The 20,565-nt window shown below is 36.4% G+C and overlaps 2 protein-coding genes across 7 annotated transcripts; one reads left to right on the top strand and one right to left on the bottom strand.

Annotated features, from left to right (window-relative positions):
* Nucleotides 1–1,349: 1,349 nt before the first annotated feature.
* Nucleotides 1,350–19,381, top strand: LOC141648352 (2-carboxy-1,4-naphthoquinone phytyltransferase, chloroplastic). Of its 6 annotated transcripts, XR_012545992.1 has the most exons (16): nucleotides 1,350–1,536; nucleotides 1,675–1,754; nucleotides 4,571–4,832; nucleotides 5,284–5,387; nucleotides 6,285–6,356; nucleotides 6,490–6,628; nucleotides 6,988–7,094; nucleotides 7,174–7,276; nucleotides 7,355–7,393; nucleotides 7,486–7,596; nucleotides 7,766–7,831; nucleotides 8,169–8,346; nucleotides 13,115–13,212; nucleotides 17,417–17,471; nucleotides 18,673–18,725; nucleotides 18,910–19,031. XR_012545992.1 is itself a non-coding variant. In XM_074456916.1 (13 exons), the coding sequence occupies exons 2-12, from the start codon at nucleotides 1,714–1,716 to the stop codon at nucleotides 8,298–8,300; spliced, it is 1,176 nt and encodes a 391-aa protein (XP_074313017.1). In that variant the 5' UTR covers nucleotides 1,350–1,536; nucleotides 1,675–1,713; the 3' UTR covers nucleotides 8,301–8,346; nucleotides 18,673–18,906. The 6 variants fall into 6 exon arrangements, 1 of the variants encoding a protein (XP_074313017.1); XR_012545991.1 differs by lacking the exon at nucleotides 17,417–17,471 and having other exon boundaries at nucleotides 18,910–19,381; XR_012545994.1 differs by lacking the exons at nucleotides 13,115–13,212; nucleotides 17,417–17,471 and having other exon boundaries at nucleotides 18,910–19,381.
* Nucleotides 8,570–11,170, bottom strand: LOC141648351 (uncharacterized). The gene has a single exon (XM_074456915.1). The coding sequence runs from the start codon at nucleotides 10,751–10,753 to the stop codon at nucleotides 9,503–9,505; it is 1,251 nt and encodes a 416-aa protein (XP_074313016.1). The 5' UTR covers nucleotides 10,754–11,170; the 3' UTR covers nucleotides 8,570–9,502.
* Nucleotides 19,382–20,565: the final 1,184 nt, after the last annotated feature.

Raw genomic sequence — 20,565 nt, forward strand, 5'->3', positions numbered from 1 at the left:
GGTTATACTTCATAGTGATTCGACACTATAAAAATATTCAATTTTTATTTATTAATCACATATCTCCCATGTAGTATAAATCATTACTATACGTGTGCATTCAAATTAATACATTCCTTTGATAGTAGCAATTTTAAACTATTTTTTATATATTATATTTATATATTCTCGTGCAACTTTTAATAGTAGCAATTTTAAACTATTTTTTATATATTATATTTATATATTTCTGTGCAACTTTGCACGAGTACTAAACTAGTGTAAGATGATATTTGAACTGTTTGTATGTTATGACAGATATATTAATTGGATTGAATAGAAAAATTTGGTCGGTATCGATAAATACGAATATGATGGAATTTGGTGGGTATCGATTTCTCTAATCAAGCTTTCTATAATTCCTCCTTTAAAGAATGGCTGTGCAAAAGTGCAAGCAACAATGTCTCGACATCAGACGCGGATTGGCCTCTCTATTTTGCAATAACGTGTTGGTGGATATGGCGATGGAGAAACAACATTGTCTTTGGCCGTGATAATGACAACCCGACTCAACCCCAAGCCTTCATTTACAGCAAGTTTCGTTCACTAAGCAAGCTCTAGACCGTTATGATTTCCTAATACCACAACCTCAACCAATTAACATAGAAATATTCATCCGTTGGCTCCCTCCGCCTCATTCGTGGGTGTTCTTGAATACCGATGGAGCATCGAAAGGGAACCCGGGTCCAGCCGGTGGTGGTGGCATTATTAGAGACGGAACAAGTAACTTCATTACGGCGTATTTCCTATCGTGTGGTAATTGTTCCTCTATGAAGGGCACATAAGGAAGCTAATAATCCACATGGATAACTCCCCCTTGCGTAAGCCTTATTAATGAAGACCAATTAATCAGCAACAACTTAAAGGTGATTGTCAAACGATGCAAGGATTTAATTCGGGAAGAGCATTGGATTGTCAAGCTAGAACACACCTATAGAGAAGCAAATCGAGCAGCCGATTTCTTAGCAAATCAAGGAGTTTATTCGAGTACCACACCTACGCTTCTGGACAGTCCTCCCGGTAGCTTGCGATCTACCCTTCGAAAAGATATCTTTGGGGTAACTATTCCCCGTGTAATAGCTAGTACTTAATTAACGGGGCTTTACCAAAAAAAAAAAATATGACAAACAACGATTGAGATGGTGGGCCGTGGGGATTATTTATTACGGAGTATTATGAAAGGAAAAATTCTTGTATACTCCGGGAGGACGGTATTCCTTACACACAAGTATTTTTTTCTATGAAAGTGCTGACATATTTATCCCGTCTACATCTTTAAACGGATATACCGTCTCCCATTAGACTGGTTGTACATCAATAGACCCAGCGTAATCCCAAGTCGGTTCCACCTTATCCAAAGTGCCAAACTCAAGAACACTATACCTTTCTAGTTTCGCCTTTCTGCACTCAAAATTTCTTAATTTGCCACCAATTCAATCAATCAACAATAATTTTTCTTCACCAATTCAATCTTAATTGGCAATTAATTCTCCAGAGGTATTCATCATTCACACTTCCTAATTCCTTTTAATTTCTGTCATTTTTTTGGTTTAATTTATGAAATTATGCAATTCTTCTGTGTTCTTAGCTGTAATTCTGGTGATTTTGATATGAGTATTGTTGTGTATTATGTAGGTTATCGGTATGAATTTCTCGTAATTAGTTGCGAATTCTATGGCGTCATTTTGCTGTTTCACTCCAGTTTTACAATTAGGGTAAGTATTTTCATCTTTTTTATATGATTGTGATTTGTGAGTTCATCGTAATTGGAATTATATCGATTCGAGATTTTTACCAGTTAGTTTTGTGTAAGATCTTTATATGTATACTGTATACATGAAATTCTTGTATACACCTTATGAGAATATTGGATTTGAGAGACTCTTATAGTATTGACATTTAAGGATGTTAGAAAATGCGTACCTTAATAGTGGAATAATTACTGTGGCCGTTTAATGCATGAATTTCAATAAAGGAAATAGTAGCTATCCTGAGAGACGGTCTTTGAGTAAGTTAGTTGAAAATAAACTCATAGGCATTGTTGTTAAACTCCCGATCCGGATCGTAGGATCTTACGATCCTACGATCCAAAAAGTGGTGACCGATCCCGATCCTAGGTAGGATCTTAATTTTGTAGGATCTTACGATTCAACTTATCTCAAATTTTTCTAAAGTAGAAACTTAACCCGATTCTACGATCCCACGATTATACAATCCGATCCTACACTAGTAACATTTTAATTTTTTCGCTTAGTAGAATTTTATATATGACCATAAGATAGAAAACTACTATAAACTAGAACAATTTGTTGGTTCATGGTAAGATAATAGTGTTTTAAGATTTAAACACAACCTTTTATCATAATTTGTTAACATAATTACGTATTTAAGTTAATAAGTAGGATCTTACGATTCTACGATCCGATCCTACTGATTCGATCCTAGTACCCTGATCGATCCAAAGTAGGATCCCGATCGTAACAACATTGCTCATAGGTTTCGAAGTGCAATATTCTCATTAGAAAAAAATGGTTCCGATTTGGTGTTATAATTGAAAAAAATCATGGCGGCAGGATTCAAAGGATTGTATCGGAATTGCGTTTTTTAACTTTAAAGTGGCCGGAAAAGAAGATATTGGAGTTCTAGTTGCTTTATCAAACATTTACTCCGATAGCTTTTATTCTTTTCATAGTGATGACTGATGACTGATGACTGATGACTGATGACTGATGACTGATGACTGATGACTGATGGGTTAAGCTGCTCCTACACTTTGTATTCCCTCATGTACTTGTATTTAACATTCAGCACTCGGACACTTTTGCCAAAATCATGCGTCTTTTTTGTAAAAAAGAAGATAAAATAGCCGGGGACTGAGGCGCGAACACAGAACCATATTTGTTACTTCTGACCGTGTTTGAGTAACACAGAAGATGATTTAAGAAGGTGGAACCGATGGTAGTCTTTAGCAAGATGGGATTTTATCATCTTTACCCTACCATCATTACATATTTACCCATATACATGGTGAGTTTGTTGTGCAAGTTCCTTGGGCTTCAAGGATTCATTGGATACTGAAACACAAATGGCCAAGTAATTATTTTTTTAGTTTTAATATTGTGAGTCGAATAAATACTTTTCTTTTTAGGGTATGATTTCCCCAAGTGTTCTTTATTACTTTCAGTTAGATTGTCATCATCAGAGAACACCTTTCATGTCAAACTACTAAATATATATTTTCACTAAAATTCAAAAGAAGTTATTTTTGTAGTACCTCTTTCCTTTAATAATCCTTAGACTTATTAATAATGAAGGGAGACTCTACGGATGATTTCTTTTAGAGTGTGTTATTGGTAGATGATAACGATTTAAAGTATTGAAGTAGAAAGGTGACTACATTTTCCTTTTTGTTGTAAAAGCTGCTCATGTTAGATCTCCTTTTACATATGGTTGCCGCCCACTTGTTGTCCTTCTATTGATATATTCTCTTGTAAGTAAAATAACTGTGTTATGATCTTTCCGTTTCCGAGGCCATGGAAGATTGAAAATGATCATATGTAGTGTATACTACCAAGTGTAGAGTTAGCTTATAGTATGGACTTATATTGCTCATTTTTTAAAACTAAAGATTTATACTATATTAGTTAAGGTGCAATCTTTGTGGCATGTGCAAGCAGGGTTACCAGATTCGCAATTCGTTCAATTCGCTTTCTTAATTCTAATTCGCGATTCGCTCAATTTAGCGAATTCAATTCGCTGGCGAATTACATTATTTTAAAATTCGGTAATTCGTCGAATCCAATTCGCAAAAGGATTATCCTTTTATATCAACAAAGCTAAAAAAATCATCTTTCCGTCGTAAATCAAAATCAAATTAAAGCTAAATCTACAAATTTACAATAGTGAATCAAATCATTGTGCTTGGCTTCAAAGTTCAAACTTCAAAATAACCAGGTATCTTGTCTATACTTCAATTTTTCCTAATTTTTTTTGGTTTTTAGCATAATCATATAATTCGCTCATCTCAGCGAATAATTCGCGAATTGGGACGAATTAAGATGAAAATGAATTGCGAATTAATTCGCAATTCGGAGGGGGACGAGCGAATTAGGTAACCCTGTGTGCAAGATTGTTAGTCACTAACTCTACTCTCTTCATCGCTGCAAACTATTGTGCAAGCTGGCCATCATGTTTGATGTAGCTTTCACCAAATTAGCATAATATTCCTATTTTGGAGTCCTTCAATTCGGTACGAATCATCAGTTCTTGGTACTCAAATCCTGCAATTTTTGTTCCAGGTGAGCATAAATTTTAAAAGCATGCATTTTGTTGTCAGAATAAGCAAATGCAATTATAGACAGCTTCCTCTTCTCCCGTTAGTCCTATCGCCCTAACTGTCTTTTACAGGTGAACTTTGTCAGAGACAGAAGCCAAATAATATGCTATCTGTTTGTGAATGTTCCTCTACCTTGCTCATCTTCTTATCCTCTTAAATTTTTAATGACCTCTGCGACACTCATTTGATTGTCAGGTCTTGTCAAAGGACACCCTTCCATAGTACGAATGAAAGAATATGTGGTATTCCTCACAATAACGAGTGGACTCATAGTCATATTGCTAGACAATCAATGAGAGCGACAATTTCTCGGAAACGCTGGTGGAATTACTTCAAGTGTAAACATAAAAATTCTGAAGTGCATCTTAAACAGGAGAAACCAGATCTTTCTCGAGCGACTTTGATATGGAGGGCCATCAAGTTACCAATATATTCTGTTGCGATTATTCCACTTACTGTTAGTTCTCTTGCTCGGTTTTCTTTTAAAACATTTTCTTTGTATTGTTATTTATTGCGGAACCAATGCTTAGATTAGATTAGATGTGTACAACGACATTATAGACTCAAGGGCCTCCACAGGCTGTTTCCGATTAATCCAAAATGAAAATTGCATCTAGAACTGCATTATATGATTGTTACTTCACGATAAAAAGAAACGTAGTAAGATCAGAATAGTTGTATCGATAAATATTATTTATATCAGCGTACTCACTTTTCACTGTTTTCATGACAACTCAACCAATAATCCAGTATCCATTCTTAAAGAATCCTATACACTTAACAGATCCATCTTTAAATATGTAAAGAGGAACACCACAACTTCGGTTAGTCCTAAATTCTCTATTGCGTATGGAATGTTTTAAAACCTGATCTAAAACTCTGAAAGTGTTATGGATGTGCATTCCTAGGTTGCTAGTGCTTCTGCATATCTGGAGACAGGACACTTCTTAGTGAATCGTTATCTAGCACTTCTGGTATCCTCCATGTTTATCATCACATGGCTTAATTTAAGGTACACTTTCCTACCAGGTGATATATTTTGGGGCTTGGTATTTTCCCATGAAGCTATATATTCTGTATGTGTTTCATACCAGCTTAATACTCCAGTGAGGATTGTTATTGTATCTCAGCTGAATATATTTTTCAACTTAGTTAGGCATCTGATCTATTTAGTAATGAACATGTGAATTTATACCCGTTAAATTGGTACACCCTTGGACCTTATATGGGTGTGCGTATAATTTTTTTCACCCTATCGGTAAATAATGACTTTTTAAGTTTAGCGCAAATTGAAGAATAATGACCATTTATGTGCCCTATTCTTTAAAATCTGAGAGGGTGCTAGGTAAACGAATCAATCAAAAGAATAATGACTTTGAACTGAATTTCTTGGAGTGTCAACTGTCTGCTGCCTTCTATATGCGTTAAATTTGATTATCAATTTCTTACCAAATACGTAGATATGAAATGTGAAAACTTGTGTTTGGATTGATAAAATGATAAGTACTTGAGTACTTTGACCCAGATAGATGCCCTTGCTTAAAAAACTTGCCTGTTATAGACTTATAGTAGAGAATCGCGACGCTTATTCTTGAAATGGCCCCACTAGTTTTTTATTGACGATGCCTTAGACCTAATTTAGTAAAATAAAAATGGAGATAGGAGTTGCTGCTTCGACATAATTAGGTGCTACTTCCTGGAGCTGGTGGTAGTGTAGAAAAAGCAGATAATTGCTCGTCCTTTATACTGCCCCATTATGTTGTATCATATTAATCTTCAATTTATAAATTACATTGTTTAAGTATTTTGTTTGCATATTGATTATGTGTGGAGATTGCACCAGAGGCAGTTATTTTTTGCTGCTTTCTTTCTGATTTAAGTCACTGATTGATCATGCGAATTTGGACAGCAATGATGTGTATGATTTTGACACAGGAGCAGATAAAAACAAGCTAGAGTCGGTAGTAAACATTGTCGGAAGGTGTGTACTTCTACAAATCTTCTCTTTCTATCCGGCATCTCCCCCTCTCCTTCTCTTATTTTTGATTGGTTTAACCTAACGTACTAACACAAATGTATTTTTGACATCGTTTGCTCCAACTTTCACCTGGAAGTCGGACAGGAACCCTTGCAGCTGCCAACCTCCTTCTGGCAGTTGGTCTTTCAGGCCTGGCTTGGGTAGCTCTGGATGCTGGAAGTGTGCGTTCAATATTGTTGTTGCTTTGTGCAGTCGTGTGTGGTTATATATATCAGGTAATGTATTAATTATTAAAGAACACAATTTGAAACATTAATGGTTGGTGGCAACGTCCAGTATCATCTTTTATTAATGCAAATTATATTACGGTAGTTTAAAGATGATAGTTTACAATGTAGTGACATTGAAATTTATTGGAACCTCAATACTTCTTCCATAGCCGTAAACATTTCGAATAAACTCATAACGTGGCAATCCCTTGTTAATTTTGGAAGAATCTTTTGGCTCTTAGTTTGGAGCTTGTTAGTTTGGAGCTTGTTAATTTCTAATCCTGGCATGAACAACTCTTAAACTTTGTCCTTATTGGTTCATTCTTGAAATAAATATTTGTCTAACGTACACTGGTACATTGCAGTGCCCACCATTTCGATTAAGCTACCAAGGATTAGGAGAGCCCTTGTGCTTTGCAGCATTTGGACCATTTGCAACTTCAGCATTCTATTTAATGCAAATTACGTCCAGGTACTTCATACCTTAGTGTTCTGATTTATGACCTTGGAACATGAGCTGTACATGTGTTCTAATTCATCGTGTCTGGCAGGGAAATTTACAATCATCAGCCGATAACAAGTACAATCCTTTCCGCATCAATTCTTATCGGCTGTACAACAACCTTAATCTTGTTTTGTAGCCATTTTCATCAGGTGGAAGATCTTCCGCTTGTATTCTCTCTTAGGCGATTATTTTTAATCTAGATAGCTAACTTCCTGTATCAATGCCAGATTGAAGGAGATAAAGAAGTTGGTAAAATTTCTCCATTGGTAATCCCACTTTGTGCTCTAGAAGTATTCCATGTTCAACTCTGTTCAAGTAACTGGTGATCTCCAATCTCATTGGTTATTGATAAATACAGGTTCGGATTGGCCAAAAAGCTGGGTCAAAAGTTGTGAAAATAGCAGTAGTGGCACTGTATGTTGTCCTGTTTGTTCTTGGTATTCGAAAAAGTCTTCCCTTGGTTACCACCGTAAGTTAATTTTAGATCATCGTTTTTTGTGCTTATTAACTTTCCCCATACTTTTTCTGCGAATGCCTGCTGGTTTTGCTGCTTTGTTTCCGTCGTAATCCGAATGATCTCTTTCGTTTCTTCCTCCTAATTATTTGCATTTATAGTAATGCGTTATTTTTGGTTACAGGTTTTGTGTGGCTTAACTCTACCAATGGGCAATTCTGTGATTAGTTTCGTTGAGAAAAATTACGACGTAAGCAACCAAGTACCTTTCAGCTGGTTTGTTGCTTTTGAACTTCATTTCCTTACATGTCTGCTTTTCATGAGAGAGATCTACGCTCGAGATTTGTACATAAAGGCATTACTGTGAGTCGTGACCATACTTTGACATGCCATCGGCCGCTTTTATGACACAATGTCCAAAATTAGGTGGCGGCGACTGAGATCAAAACTCAAACCATTATTTGTGCAGAGTGTTTGTTGCTTTCAATTAAGGCGTTGTAATATAGGACCGAGTGTGGCTGAGAAGTTAATGTTTTTTTTCCCTGTTCAGTTGCTGAAGTTTTTTTCTTTATAATTTTTTTTACCAGGATAATGAGAGAATTTTCATGGCAAAATATTATTGTGTGAGGTTGCATGCTTTATTTGGATTGGCGCTGGCAGCTGGCTTAGTTGCTGCCAGAAGATTTGGTAAATATGCTCCAGTTACTATGTTTCCATGATAGTCATTCAAGTCTTCATATGTTTACCTGAAGATAATGGAATGTGGTAAGAACTAAATTCACTTTGCTACCGATTGTTAGTTTTGTGATTTTTACCATCTTTTGTATATGCTACTTGCCAATCACATTTTGATATTGTAGTGTTCAATGTTTGGTTAATCTCTCTCTTTAGATTTTAGGTTAATGAGTAGGTTTCGTCTTCAAAATGTCTACATGAAGTAGACACATGCCAATCAGATACACATTTAGTTTGTCATTTGAAAATCGCGACACATGAATAACTCTCTATTTTGTTTCCTTCAGTATTCAATCATCTTATGTGAGACCCATTTGATGTATATGGGGTAGTGAGTAGTGACACCCTGGGAAGGATGCTGTATGGTTTGGTGTGTGACCATTGCGAGGAAGTCCACGATTTGAGATGCACACCCTCACATATTTCGTCATGTACTGGTGTCACTCTTTCCAATTGAAGCTCTAGATATCCATTTTTAGGGGTGCATATATGGCGTTTATTTATTAGTCAGACATGCTCTTTTTTGCAGTTGAGTTACTTTCGGAAACCGATCTAGGGTTTCTCAAGATGTTTTACTAGTGACCGATGTTAAAGTTAATATCTATTATATTTGTGCGTTAATTACTTTCAAATAAGCAACCTGTGATTTGCCGGGACTTCAGGGTAGTTCGTCTTAGCCGCATCTATATGCATCTTAGCTGGAGGATTAGAAATTCGTATACTTTGCTGTTTCATGCATACATGTAAAATTCTTGTTGGACGAGCTTTACTGATTCTGTGTACCTGTTAAGTTGATGGTCATGTCATACTGGATGCATTACATCGTACTCATTTCATTTCATATACCTTGTTTTTGTTCTCTTTAGTAGTCTTTAGCATTTATGGTTGAAATCAAATTTCATGAAATCGGTCTGTATGGCATGAAGTTTAGTTGATTAAGACTAGGAAACCAAGATCATATAGGAGAAAGGAAAATTGCACATTTTTTAAAAATAAATAAATTAAAAAAGTACATCAAACTGATCCGGGGTAGGGCCTAGGGGTATATGAAAAAAAAAGACATACATGAAAAGTAAACTACTGAACTGTGTCGCCTTCTCAGTTAAGACTTGAGAAACATCAACCTCGAAGAATAAAGAAAAAAAAAGAAAGAAAAACTAGTGCAAACATTGGTAAGATGGACGAACTAGTTCATCCCAGGATCAAATTCGGGACCAAAACCGAACCCACCTTGAGGGTTGAAAGGAGGATTGGAAGGATTTGAGCTGCCCTCACCCATCAAGTTTCTGAACGTCTGGTAATCACCAGGTATAGGGTTATTTCCCATGTACGGGCCTTGTGGATTGAATGGAGGAGCTGAATAATTCGAGCTACCGTCACCCATGAAGTTCGCACCCGGTATAGGGTTGCCTCCCACGTACGTACTTTGAGGATTGAAGGGAAGAGCTGGAGAATTTGAGCTGCCCTCGCCCATTAGCAAGTTCGTGAAAGTCTGCCTTGGCATAGGGTTCCATCCCATGTCTGCTAGCATAGTATTTTGGCCGTAAAAAGGTCCCGGGTTAAGGTTAGTATGCCCTTGATGAAAAGCTTGCGGTATATTTGGATGAGTGAATTCTGTACTCATGAAATTTGACCGCATTGCCAATGTGGGGACATTGAAGGCACTCACGGGACTGGGGATCATCGCCATAGGAATGTTGTCATTAGGGTTTCTCATCAACAAGGGAGGTGGCACCATTGTCATGTGAGATGACTCTCCAAAAGTCGGAGTGGTGTGGCTTTGGACGAGGGTAGGATTAGGGTTATAATTTTGATCTACCAACATGTTAGGTGGGTTCAAGAACGGATTTTGTTCTTGAGAATTTTGGCCATCTAATATCGAAGGACTTGGGTTCGGGTTGAGGCTCATATTTGACTGAGCCTCCAGATTACGACCATGTGTGAGCACATTATTTTTCAACACGTTTAGTGTCGCTTGAATTTGCTTAAGCTCGGAATATGTGAAAGTTTCGGCTGGTTCTAAAAATTTTTGAGCGTCTTCGCTCTTTGACTTCCGCTCCGTAAGGAGTTCGTCAGTGCGCTTCTTTTCCATGTCTATTTGATCCTTCAGGAGTGTCACCTCCATGTTGGATCTCAAGATAGTCTCATTTTGAAAAGTTTCAGAAGTGATTTGATTATCTTGAGGCAAATTGTTGTCCTCAGCCAAAAACCTGTTGATAATGGCCTCCACCGAGGGGTGGCCATAAGCAAAGGCCTTGTTTGCGGCCGAGAAAACTATACACAAAGCTTGTACCCCGCAAAGGGTAACTAGCTCGCTTATTTTCTTGAAGACGCCACCGCGGCGCTTAGCGAACGTAACCGACCTATTGCTATCCTTTTGCATGCGTTCCAGGGCAACCCTTTGCCGCCCTCTAGTTGTCCTACCCGTATTGGCCATGGTTAACAGACAAGTTTTAATGAGCAATAGAGTGTTTTTGTTTGTTTGAGAGATAGGGAAGAGTTGTTGTCTTGGTTAGGCATAAGACTTGGGCTGTATTTATATTCAGGAAAAAAATGAAAATTTGAAAAATTGAGTGGTTGGAAAATGTATTTGGTCTACTCCTAATTTCTTACCTAGTTTGTAAATATCTATTATTTTCCTTATTATGATCAAAGTTTTTTCGGTATATTTTCCCTAATCCGTTGTTTGGATAATAACACGAGTTGTCGTATTGGTGAAAAATTCTCACCTGTTGTGTTGGCTGTCACCTGTATCATTAAATAAGTTACGATAATCAAATTAGCACGTGCACACGGTTATGTTGTACCCCTAATTTTTTACCTAGTTTGTAAATCTGTATTATTTTCCTTATTATGATTCAAGTTTTTCGGTATATTTTCATTAATCCGTTGTTTGGATAATAACATGAATTGCCTTATTGGTGAAAAATTATGTCACCTTAGGTGTTGGCTGTCACTTGTATCATTAAAGAAGTTATGATAATCCAGTTAGTATGTGTATCTGGTTATTATATCTTCTGATTTTAAATTTGGTTTTGTGTAACACAACGGCCGCTTCTATTTCGAAACAAAAAAACTTTTAAATGCCGTTATTAGACCAAAAAAGATTGTCAACGGTACAGCTACCTTTTATGTTTTAACCGTCTTGAGTCTTATAGTATTGACATTTAAGTAAATAGTAGCTATCCTAACTCCTAAGAGACGGTTTCTGAGAAAGTTGGTTAAAAATAAACGCATAGGATTCTAAGTGCAATATTCACATTAAAAAATGGTTCCGATTTGGTGTTATAATTGAAAAAAAATCATGGCTGCAGGTTTCTAAAGGATCGTCTCTGGGAATTTCGATTTTTTAGTTAAACTCATGATTTTATTGTATATATTCCAAATTTCTGATATTTGTTCTCTGATTTTAACTAAATCTATTTCATTTTCTAGTTTCACCAACTCATATTACTTGATAGGTAAGTGAGCACGATTGTGATTTTAAACTATAAATGAACATGTACTTGAACTCTTAAGGACGTTAATCACTCTGAACATTATTTGATCTTTATTGTTCTTAAATTTGATACTTTGTACTTAGCAGTAATTTTGTTAGTGATGATTTTGCATGACTTTATACACTCTCATGTCGTTAATTTATTATCGTACAGTGGTCATTTTATGGAATTTTTTTTAAAAGTGGACTGAGGCGGTAGCACCCAGCAAACCTTGTAACTAATTTGTGGCATAGGTCGGAAAGTCGTAATTTTGTACGTAGTAATATACATGTTACACACTAGCACACGATTTTTCCATTGTACAAGCTGTTTGAGACTTTTTCGATTTCTTTTAAAAGAAAAATACTTTGTATTCAGGAAAGAGGGAGGGTCGTAATTTTGCACGGAGTAATAAATATGTAATGCGCGTTTTTTTTGGTGGTAAATTAGTATTTAGTAATGACTTATTTTCCATTATAAAAAAATAATTTTGAAGGCGTGAGAGTCTAAAGTCGAAGGAAATAGTTTTGCAACTTTGTTACCAGCCTAATAAGTAATAACCGACAATACGTTATTTATTAGATTTTTAATATTTTTGAAAAATGAGAAGTGGAAGCCTAACTTTTTTTTTTTTCTTTTCTGGCTTTTGCTTTAGTAGTATTAATGATTAATGATTAATGATTGTCATCATCAGAGAACGCCTTCCATGCTAAACTACAACTTATATATTTCACTACTTATAAAACAATTATTTTTGAATTTCTTTTAGAAGCATCTCTTTCCATTAATAATCCTTAAATGAAGGGGAGACTCTAGGAATGATTTCTATTCAAGTGTGTGCTAACGACAAACGACTGAAAGTTTCGAAATAGAAAGGAGATTATATTTTTCTTTTGATGTTAAAATTGTTCATGATTGATCTCCTTTTATATATGTTAAAATTTTTCTTTTCAAGTGTGTTCCTTTTTGTCCTTCTATTGATATATTTTCTTGTAATAAAAGAACATGTTTAGTTATCTTTCCGTTTCCGAGGCCGTGGAAGATTGAGAGTGATCATATGTAGTGTTTACTATCAAAGATTTCTACTAGGCATTACTGTGAGTTGTGACCATATTTTGACATGACATCGGCCGCTTTTATGGCACAATGTCTAAAATTAGGCAGCGGCGACCAAGATCAAAACTGAAACCTAGAATTAATACGTAATGTAATGAATTAATACCATAATTTGTGCTGAGGGTTCATTGCTTTCTCTTTAGGTATTTTAATATACGAACGAGCGTGGGTGAGAACTTAATCTTGTTTTTTTTTTTGTTCAGTTGCTGCCAGAAGATTTGGTAAATATGCTCCAGTTACTGTGTTTCCATGATAGTCCAAAATTAGTCTGCATATGTTTACCTGAAGATAATGGAATGTGGTAAGAACTAAATTCACTTTGTTACCAAATATTAGTTTTGTGATTATTATCATCTGTTGTATGTGCTACTTGCCAATCACATTTTGATATTGTAGTGTTCCATGTTTGGTTAATCTCTCTCTTTAGGTTTTAGGTTAACGCGTAGGTTTCGTCTTCAAAATGTCTACATGAAGTAGCTGCCAATCACATTTTCACATGTAGTTTATCTGAAAATCGCGACACATGAATAACTTTCTATTTGGTTTCCTCTAGTTTTCAATGATCTTATGTGAGACCAATTTGATGTAGATGGGGTAGTGACGTACCCTCGGACGGGTACTGTATGGTTTTGTGTGTGACCATTTTTTTTTTTTTTTTTTTTTTTTTTTTTTGTTTTGACTGAAAAGAGAGTGCTGTAAATAAATAGTTTAAAGTTAGATTACATGCTAAGGAGGAGGAGGAGGGGAATGTTTCATAAATCAGTTACAAAAGGAGGTGCTAAGTTCAAGCTAAAACCACCCGCAGAAGTAGAATTGTCTTTCAACTAGAATTTTGCCATGGAACATGCTCGTAAGTTATCGTCAAAGATGGTAAGGCCCTTAATAGTTCCCTGCAATCAATTATAATGTTAGCTAGAGAGCAACAAGGTAACGCATTCCCCAATACCAATCGCACTGCGTTCAAGACTAAGATCAAACAAATATGGGAGCTAGCATACTTGATTCCCTCTCTAATGGCGAGGAGTTCACTGGCCAGGGACTAGGAGCCAAAAGTCTATTAGTCCAACCACAAACCCAAGTACCTTTGGAGCCCCTCACCACACACCCAAAACCCACCAGAGAAGGAATTTGATGGAAAGAGGAATCAACAATAACTTTTGGGTTTTGCTGGGAATTGAATCTCCTATCGTTATGCCTTGCCCAAAGGCGCCAAAGAATAAAAGCTGGAGGAAATCCATGATTTGAGATGCACACCCTCATATATTTCGGCATTCACTGGTGTCACCCCTTCCTATTGAAGCTCAAGTTATCCATTTTTGGGGTGCGTATATGCCATTTATTTATTAGTCAGACATGCATTTTATTGCAGTTTAGAGTTACTTTCGGAAACCGATTTAGGGTTTCTCAACATGTTTTACTAGTGACCGACGTTGAAGTTAATATCTATTAATATTTGCGCGGTAGTTACTTTAAATAAGTAACCGGAGATTTGCCGGGACTTCAGGATAGTTTGTCTTAGCCGCATCTATATGCATCTTACCTGAGGATTAGAAATTCCTATTCTTATATAATTCCTGTTGGACGAGCTTTACTGATTTCTGTAACGGGGCATACTGTTAAGTTGATGCCTGATGGTCATGTTATATCCACTACATTGTTCACATTTCATTTATATACATTTTTTTTTGTTCTCATTATTAGTCTTTAGCATTTGTGATTGAAATCAAATTTCATGAAATCGGTTTGTATGGCGTGAAGTTTACTAGATAGTTTTACTAAGACTAGGAAAACAAGATTAATATAGGAGAAATGAAATTGCACATTATTAAAATAAAAGAAATTAAAAAAGTACATCAAACTGATCCGGGGTAGGGTATATGAAAAAAAAAATAGACATACATGAAAAGTAAACTACTGAACTGTGTGGCCTTCTCAGTTAAGACACATCAACCTAAAAGAAAAAAGAAAAGTAAAAAAAAGAAAAAGAAGAAAGAAAAACTAGTGCAGACATTGGTAAGATGGACGAACTAGTTCATCCCCGGATCAAATCCGGGACCAAACCCGAACCCACCTTGAGAGTTGAAAGGAGGATTGGAAGGATTTGAGCTGCCCTCACCCATCAAGTTTCTGAACGTATTACCAGGTATAGGGTTATTTCCCATGTACGGACCTTGTGGATTGAATGGAGGAGCTGAATAATTCGAGCTACCGTCACCCATGAAGTTCATACCCGGTGTAGGGTTGCTTCCCACGTACGTACTTTGAGGATTGAAGGGAAGAGCTGGAGAATTTGAGCTGCCCTCGCCCATTAGCAAGTTCGTGAAAGTCTGCCTTGGCATAGGGTTCCATCCCATGTCTGCTAGCATAGTATTTTGGCCGTAAAAAGGTCCCGGGTTAAGGTTAGTATGCCCTTGATGAAAAGCTTGCGGTATATTTGGATGAGTGAATCCTGTATTCATGAAATTTGACTGCATTGCCAATGTGGGGACATTGAAGGCACTCACAGGACTGGGGATCATCGCCATAGGAATGTTGTCATTAGGGTTTCTCATCACCAAGGGAGGTGGCACCATTGTCATGTGAGATGACTCTCCAAAAGTTGGAGTGGTGTGGCTTTGGACGAGGGTAGGATTAGGGTTATAATTTTGATCTACCAACATGTTAGGTGGGTTCAAGAACGGATTTTGTTCTTGAGAATTTTGGCCATCTAATATCGAAGGACTTGGGCTCGGGTTGAGGCTCATATTTGACTGAGCCTCTAGATTACGACCATGTGTGAGCACATTATTTTTCAACACGTTTAGTGTCGCTTGAATTTGCTTTAGCTCGGAATATGTGAAAGTTTCAGGCGGTTCTAAAAATTTTTGAGCGTCTTCGCTCTTTGACTTCCGCTCCGTAAGGAGTTCGTCAGCGCGCTTCTTTTCCATGTCTATTTGATCCTTCAGGAGTGTCACCTCCATGTTGGATCTCAAGATAGTCTCGTTTTGAAATGTTTCAGTAGTGATTTGATCATCTTGAGGCAAATTGTTGTCCTCAGCCAAAAACCTGTTGATAATGGCCTCCACCGAGGGGTGGCCATAAGCAAAGGCCTTATTTGCGGCCGAGAAAACTATGCACAACGCTTGTACCCCGCAAAGGGTAACTAGCTCGCTTATTTTCTTGAAGATGCCACCGCGGCGCTTAGCGAACGTAACCGACCTATTGCTATCCTTTTCCATGCGTTCCAGGGCAACCCTTTGCCGCCCTCTAGTTGTCCTACCAGTATTGGCCATGGTTAACAGACAAGTTTTAATGAGCAATAGAGTGTTTTTTTGTTTTGTTTTAGAGATAGGGAAGAGTTGTTGTCTTGGTTATGCACAAGACTTTGGCTGTATTTATATTCAGGAAAAAATGAAAATTTGAAAAATTGAGTGGTTGGAAAATGTATTTGGTCTACTCCTAATTTTTTACCTAGTTTGTAAATATCTATTATTTTCCTTATTATGATCAAAGGTTTTTCGGTATATTTTCACTAATCCGTTGTTTGGATAATAACACGAGTTGTCGTATTGGTGAAATATTCTCACCTGTTGTGTTGGCTGTCATCTGTATCATTAAATAAGTTACGATAATCAAATTAGCACGTGCATGCGGTTATGGTGTACCTCTAATTTTTTACCTAGTTTGTAAATCTGTATTATTTTCCTTATTATGATCCAAGTTTTTCGGTATATTTTCATTAATCCGTTGTTTGGATAATAGCACGAATTGTCGTATTGGTGAAAAATTGTCACCTTTGGTGTTGGCTGTCACTTGTATATCATTAAAGAAGTTACGATAATCCAATTAGTATGTGTATGTGGTTATTATATCTTCCAATTTTTTATCTGGTTTTGTGTAACACAACGGCCGCTTTTATTTCAAATTGAAAAACTTCTAAATGGCACTATTAAACCAAAAAAGTTTGTCAATGGTGCAACTATCTTTCATGTTTTAACCGTCTTGACTCTTATAGTATTGACATTTAAGTAAATAGTAGTTATTGTAATTCCTAAGAGACGGTTTCTTAGTAAGTTAGTTAAAAATAAACGCATAGTATTCTAAGTGCAATTTTCACATTAGAAAATGGTTCCGATTTGGTGTTATAATTGAAAAAAAAAACCATGGCATCTGGATTCTAAAGGATTGTCTATCGGAATTGTGATTTTTTAATTAAACTCTTGATTTTATTCTATATATTCCGATTTTCTGATATTTGTTCTCTTATTTTAACCAAGTCCATTTCATTTTCTAATTTCACCAACTCAAATTATATGATAGGTAAGAGAGCAGCTTGTGATTTTAAACTATAAATGAACATGTACTTCAACTCTTAAGGATATTAATCAATTTGAATTTTATTGTTCTTAAATTTGATACTTTGTATTTTGTTAGTGATGATTTTGCATGAATTAGTACACTCTCATGTCGTTAATTTATTATCAAACAAGGTTCGTTTTAACGGTTTTTTTTTTCTGTTTTGTAAGTGCCCAGTAGGCGGTAGCACGAGCAAACTTTGTAACTAATTTATGGCATAGGCGGGTGAGTCGTAATTTGTACGTAGTAATGTACATGTAATACACTGGCACACGATTTTATCGTTGTACAGTCTGGTTGAGACTTTTTTGATTTCTTTTAAAAGAAAATTACTTTGTATTCAGGAAAGAGGAGGGTCGTAATTTTGCACGGAGTAATAAATATGTAATGCGCGTTTTTTTTTAGTGGTAGATTAGTATTTAGTAATGACTTATTTTCCATTATAATAAATTAATTTTGAAGGCGTGAGATCCTAAATTGAAGGAAATATTTTTGCAACTTTTATTTTGGCTACTATTACCAACCTAAGAGCATCTCCAATGGTTCATGTTTGGGGACTTGCTTGCAATATTTACAAAATTATAAGCATGTAGCTTACCATTGGAGTAGGAAAATTCAAGAGTAGCTTGCAAGCTACATGGCTTGGTTTTTAAAGAAAAAAACTAAATTATTTTATTGGATGAAAATAAGAATGTGGACCCATGCAAGCTACAAGATGTTGTAGTCCGTCATTGGAGCGGTACGTAGCTGAAAAGCAGCGTAGCTTGAAAAATCGATTTGACAAATCAAGCTACATCATATTGTAGTTGTCCATTGGAGTTGCTCTAATAACCGACAATATTTATAGATAATTTAAATATTTATTGGATAATGATAAGTGGAAGCCTATCTTTTTTTTTTTTGGCTTTCGCTTCAATAGTATTAATGATTAATGATTGTCATCATCAGAGAACACCTTCCATGCTACGAACAAGCGTGTGTTACTGAAGGGGAGACTCTAGGAATGATTTCTTTTAAAGTGTGTGTTACTGATAAACGACTGAAAGTTTTGAAATAGAAAGGAGATTATATTTTTCTTTTGTTGTTAAAAGAACATGATTAGTGATCTTTCCGTTTCCGAGGCAATGGAAGATTGAGAATGATCATATGTAGTGTTTGCTATCAAAGATGTGTACTAGGCATTACTGTGAGTTGTGACCATATTTTGACATGATATCGGCCGCTTTTATGGCACAATGTTCAAAATTAGGCAGCGGTGACGAAGATCAAAACCGAAACCTAGAATTAGTACGTAATGTAATGAATTAATACCATAATTTGTGCTGAGGGTTCGTTGTTTTCTCTTTAGGTATTGTAAGATACGAACGAGCGTGGATGTGAACTTAAATCTTTTTTTATTTTATTTTTTATAATTTTTTTTTCGTAGGATAATGAGAGAATCTTCAAGTCTGCATATGTTTACCTGAAGATTGGAATGTGGTAAGAACTAAATTCACCTTGCTACCGAGTATTAGTTTTGTGATTTTTACCATCTGTTGTATATGCTACTTGCCAAGCACATTTTCACATTTAGTTTGTCATTTGAAAATTGCGACACATGAATAACTCTCTATTTTGTTTCCTTAAGTTTTCAATCATCTTATGTGAGACCAATCTGATGTAGATGGGTTAGTGACGTACCCTCGGACGTATGCTGTATGGTTTGGTGTGTGACCATTGTGAGGAAGTCCAAATGATTTGAGATGCACTGGTGTCACTCTTTCCTATTGAAGCTCTAGTTATCCATTTTTGGGGGTGCATATATGGCGTTTACGGTTTATTTATTAGTTAGACATGTTTTTTTTGCAGTTTTGAGTTACTTTCGGAAACCGATCTAGGGTTTCTCAACATGTTTTACTAGTGACCGACGTTAATGTTAATATTTGTGCATTAAATACTTTCCAATAACTAACCAGAGATTTGCCGGGACTTCAGGATAGTTTGTCTTAGCCGTATCTATATGCTTCTTAGCTGAGGATTAGAAATTTGTATACTTTGCCGTTTCATGCATACATAAAAATTCCTCATGGACGAGCGTTACTGATTTCTGTGGATGCATTACATCGTACTCTTTATAATTTCATTTCATTCATATACCTGGTTTTTGTTATACTGGATGCAGTACGACGTGAAGTTTAAAACAAGATTATATAGGAAAAATGAAAATTGAACTTTATAATTTTTTTTTTTAAAAGTACATCAAAGTGATCCTGGGTAGGGGTATATGAAAAAAAAAAAGAAAAAGAAAAAACAACCAGACATGAAAAGTAAACTACTGACATGAAAAGTGAACTAAAATACTGAACTGTGTCGCCTTCTGGGTTACTAGTCAGGACACAACCCTAAAGAAATTTTTTAAAAAAAGAAAAAGAAACGAAGAAAGAAACACTAATGAAGACATTGGTAAGATGGACAAACTAGTTCATCCCAGGATCAAATCCGCGACCAAAACCAAACCCGCCTTGAGTGTTGAAAGGAGGATTGGAAGGATTCGAGCTACCCTCACCCATCAGGTTTCTGAAAGTTTGGTAATCACCGGGTATGGGGTTGCTTCCCATATACCCACCTTGAGGATTGGAGGGAGGAGCTGAAAAATTCAAGGTTCTGTCTACCATTAACAAGTTTTGGAACGTCTCATAATCACCGGGTATAGGGTTGCCTCCCATATACCTGCCTTGAGGATTGAAGGGAAAAGCTGGAGAATTTGAGCTGCCCTCGCCCATTAGCAAGTTCGTGAAAGTCTGCCTTGGCATAGGGTTCCAACCCATGTCAGCTAGCATACTATTTTGCCCGTCAAACGAGCCCGGGTTAAAGTTAGTAGGCCCTTGAAAAGCTTGCGGTATATTTGGATGAGTGAATCCCGTATTCATGAAATTTGATCTCATTGCCAATGTGGGGTCATTCAAGGTACCCATGGGGGTTGGGATCATCCCCATCAAAATGTTGTCATTAGGGTCTCTCACCAAGGGAGGTGGCACCATTGTCATTTGTGTTTGGTCTCCGAAAGTCAGAGTGGTTTGACTTTCAACAAGGGTAGGATTAAGGTTATAATTTTGACCTGCCAACATGTTAGATGGGTTCAAGAATGGATTTTGTTGTGGAGAGTTTTGGCCATCTAATGTCGAAGGACCTGGGATTTGAGTCGGGTTGAGGCTCATATTTGACTGAGCCTCTAGATTATGAGCATGCGTGAGTACATTATTTTTCAACACTTGAAGTGTCGCTTGAATTTGTTTAAGTTCAGAGTAAGAGAACGTTTCAGGCGGGGATAAAAATTGCT

This window comes from Silene latifolia, chromosome 3, assembly GCF_048544455.1.
Source record: "Silene latifolia isolate original U9 population chromosome 3, ASM4854445v1, whole genome shotgun sequence".
NCBI classification, from domain to species: Eukaryota; Viridiplantae; Streptophyta; class Magnoliopsida; order Caryophyllales; family Caryophyllaceae; genus Silene; species Silene latifolia.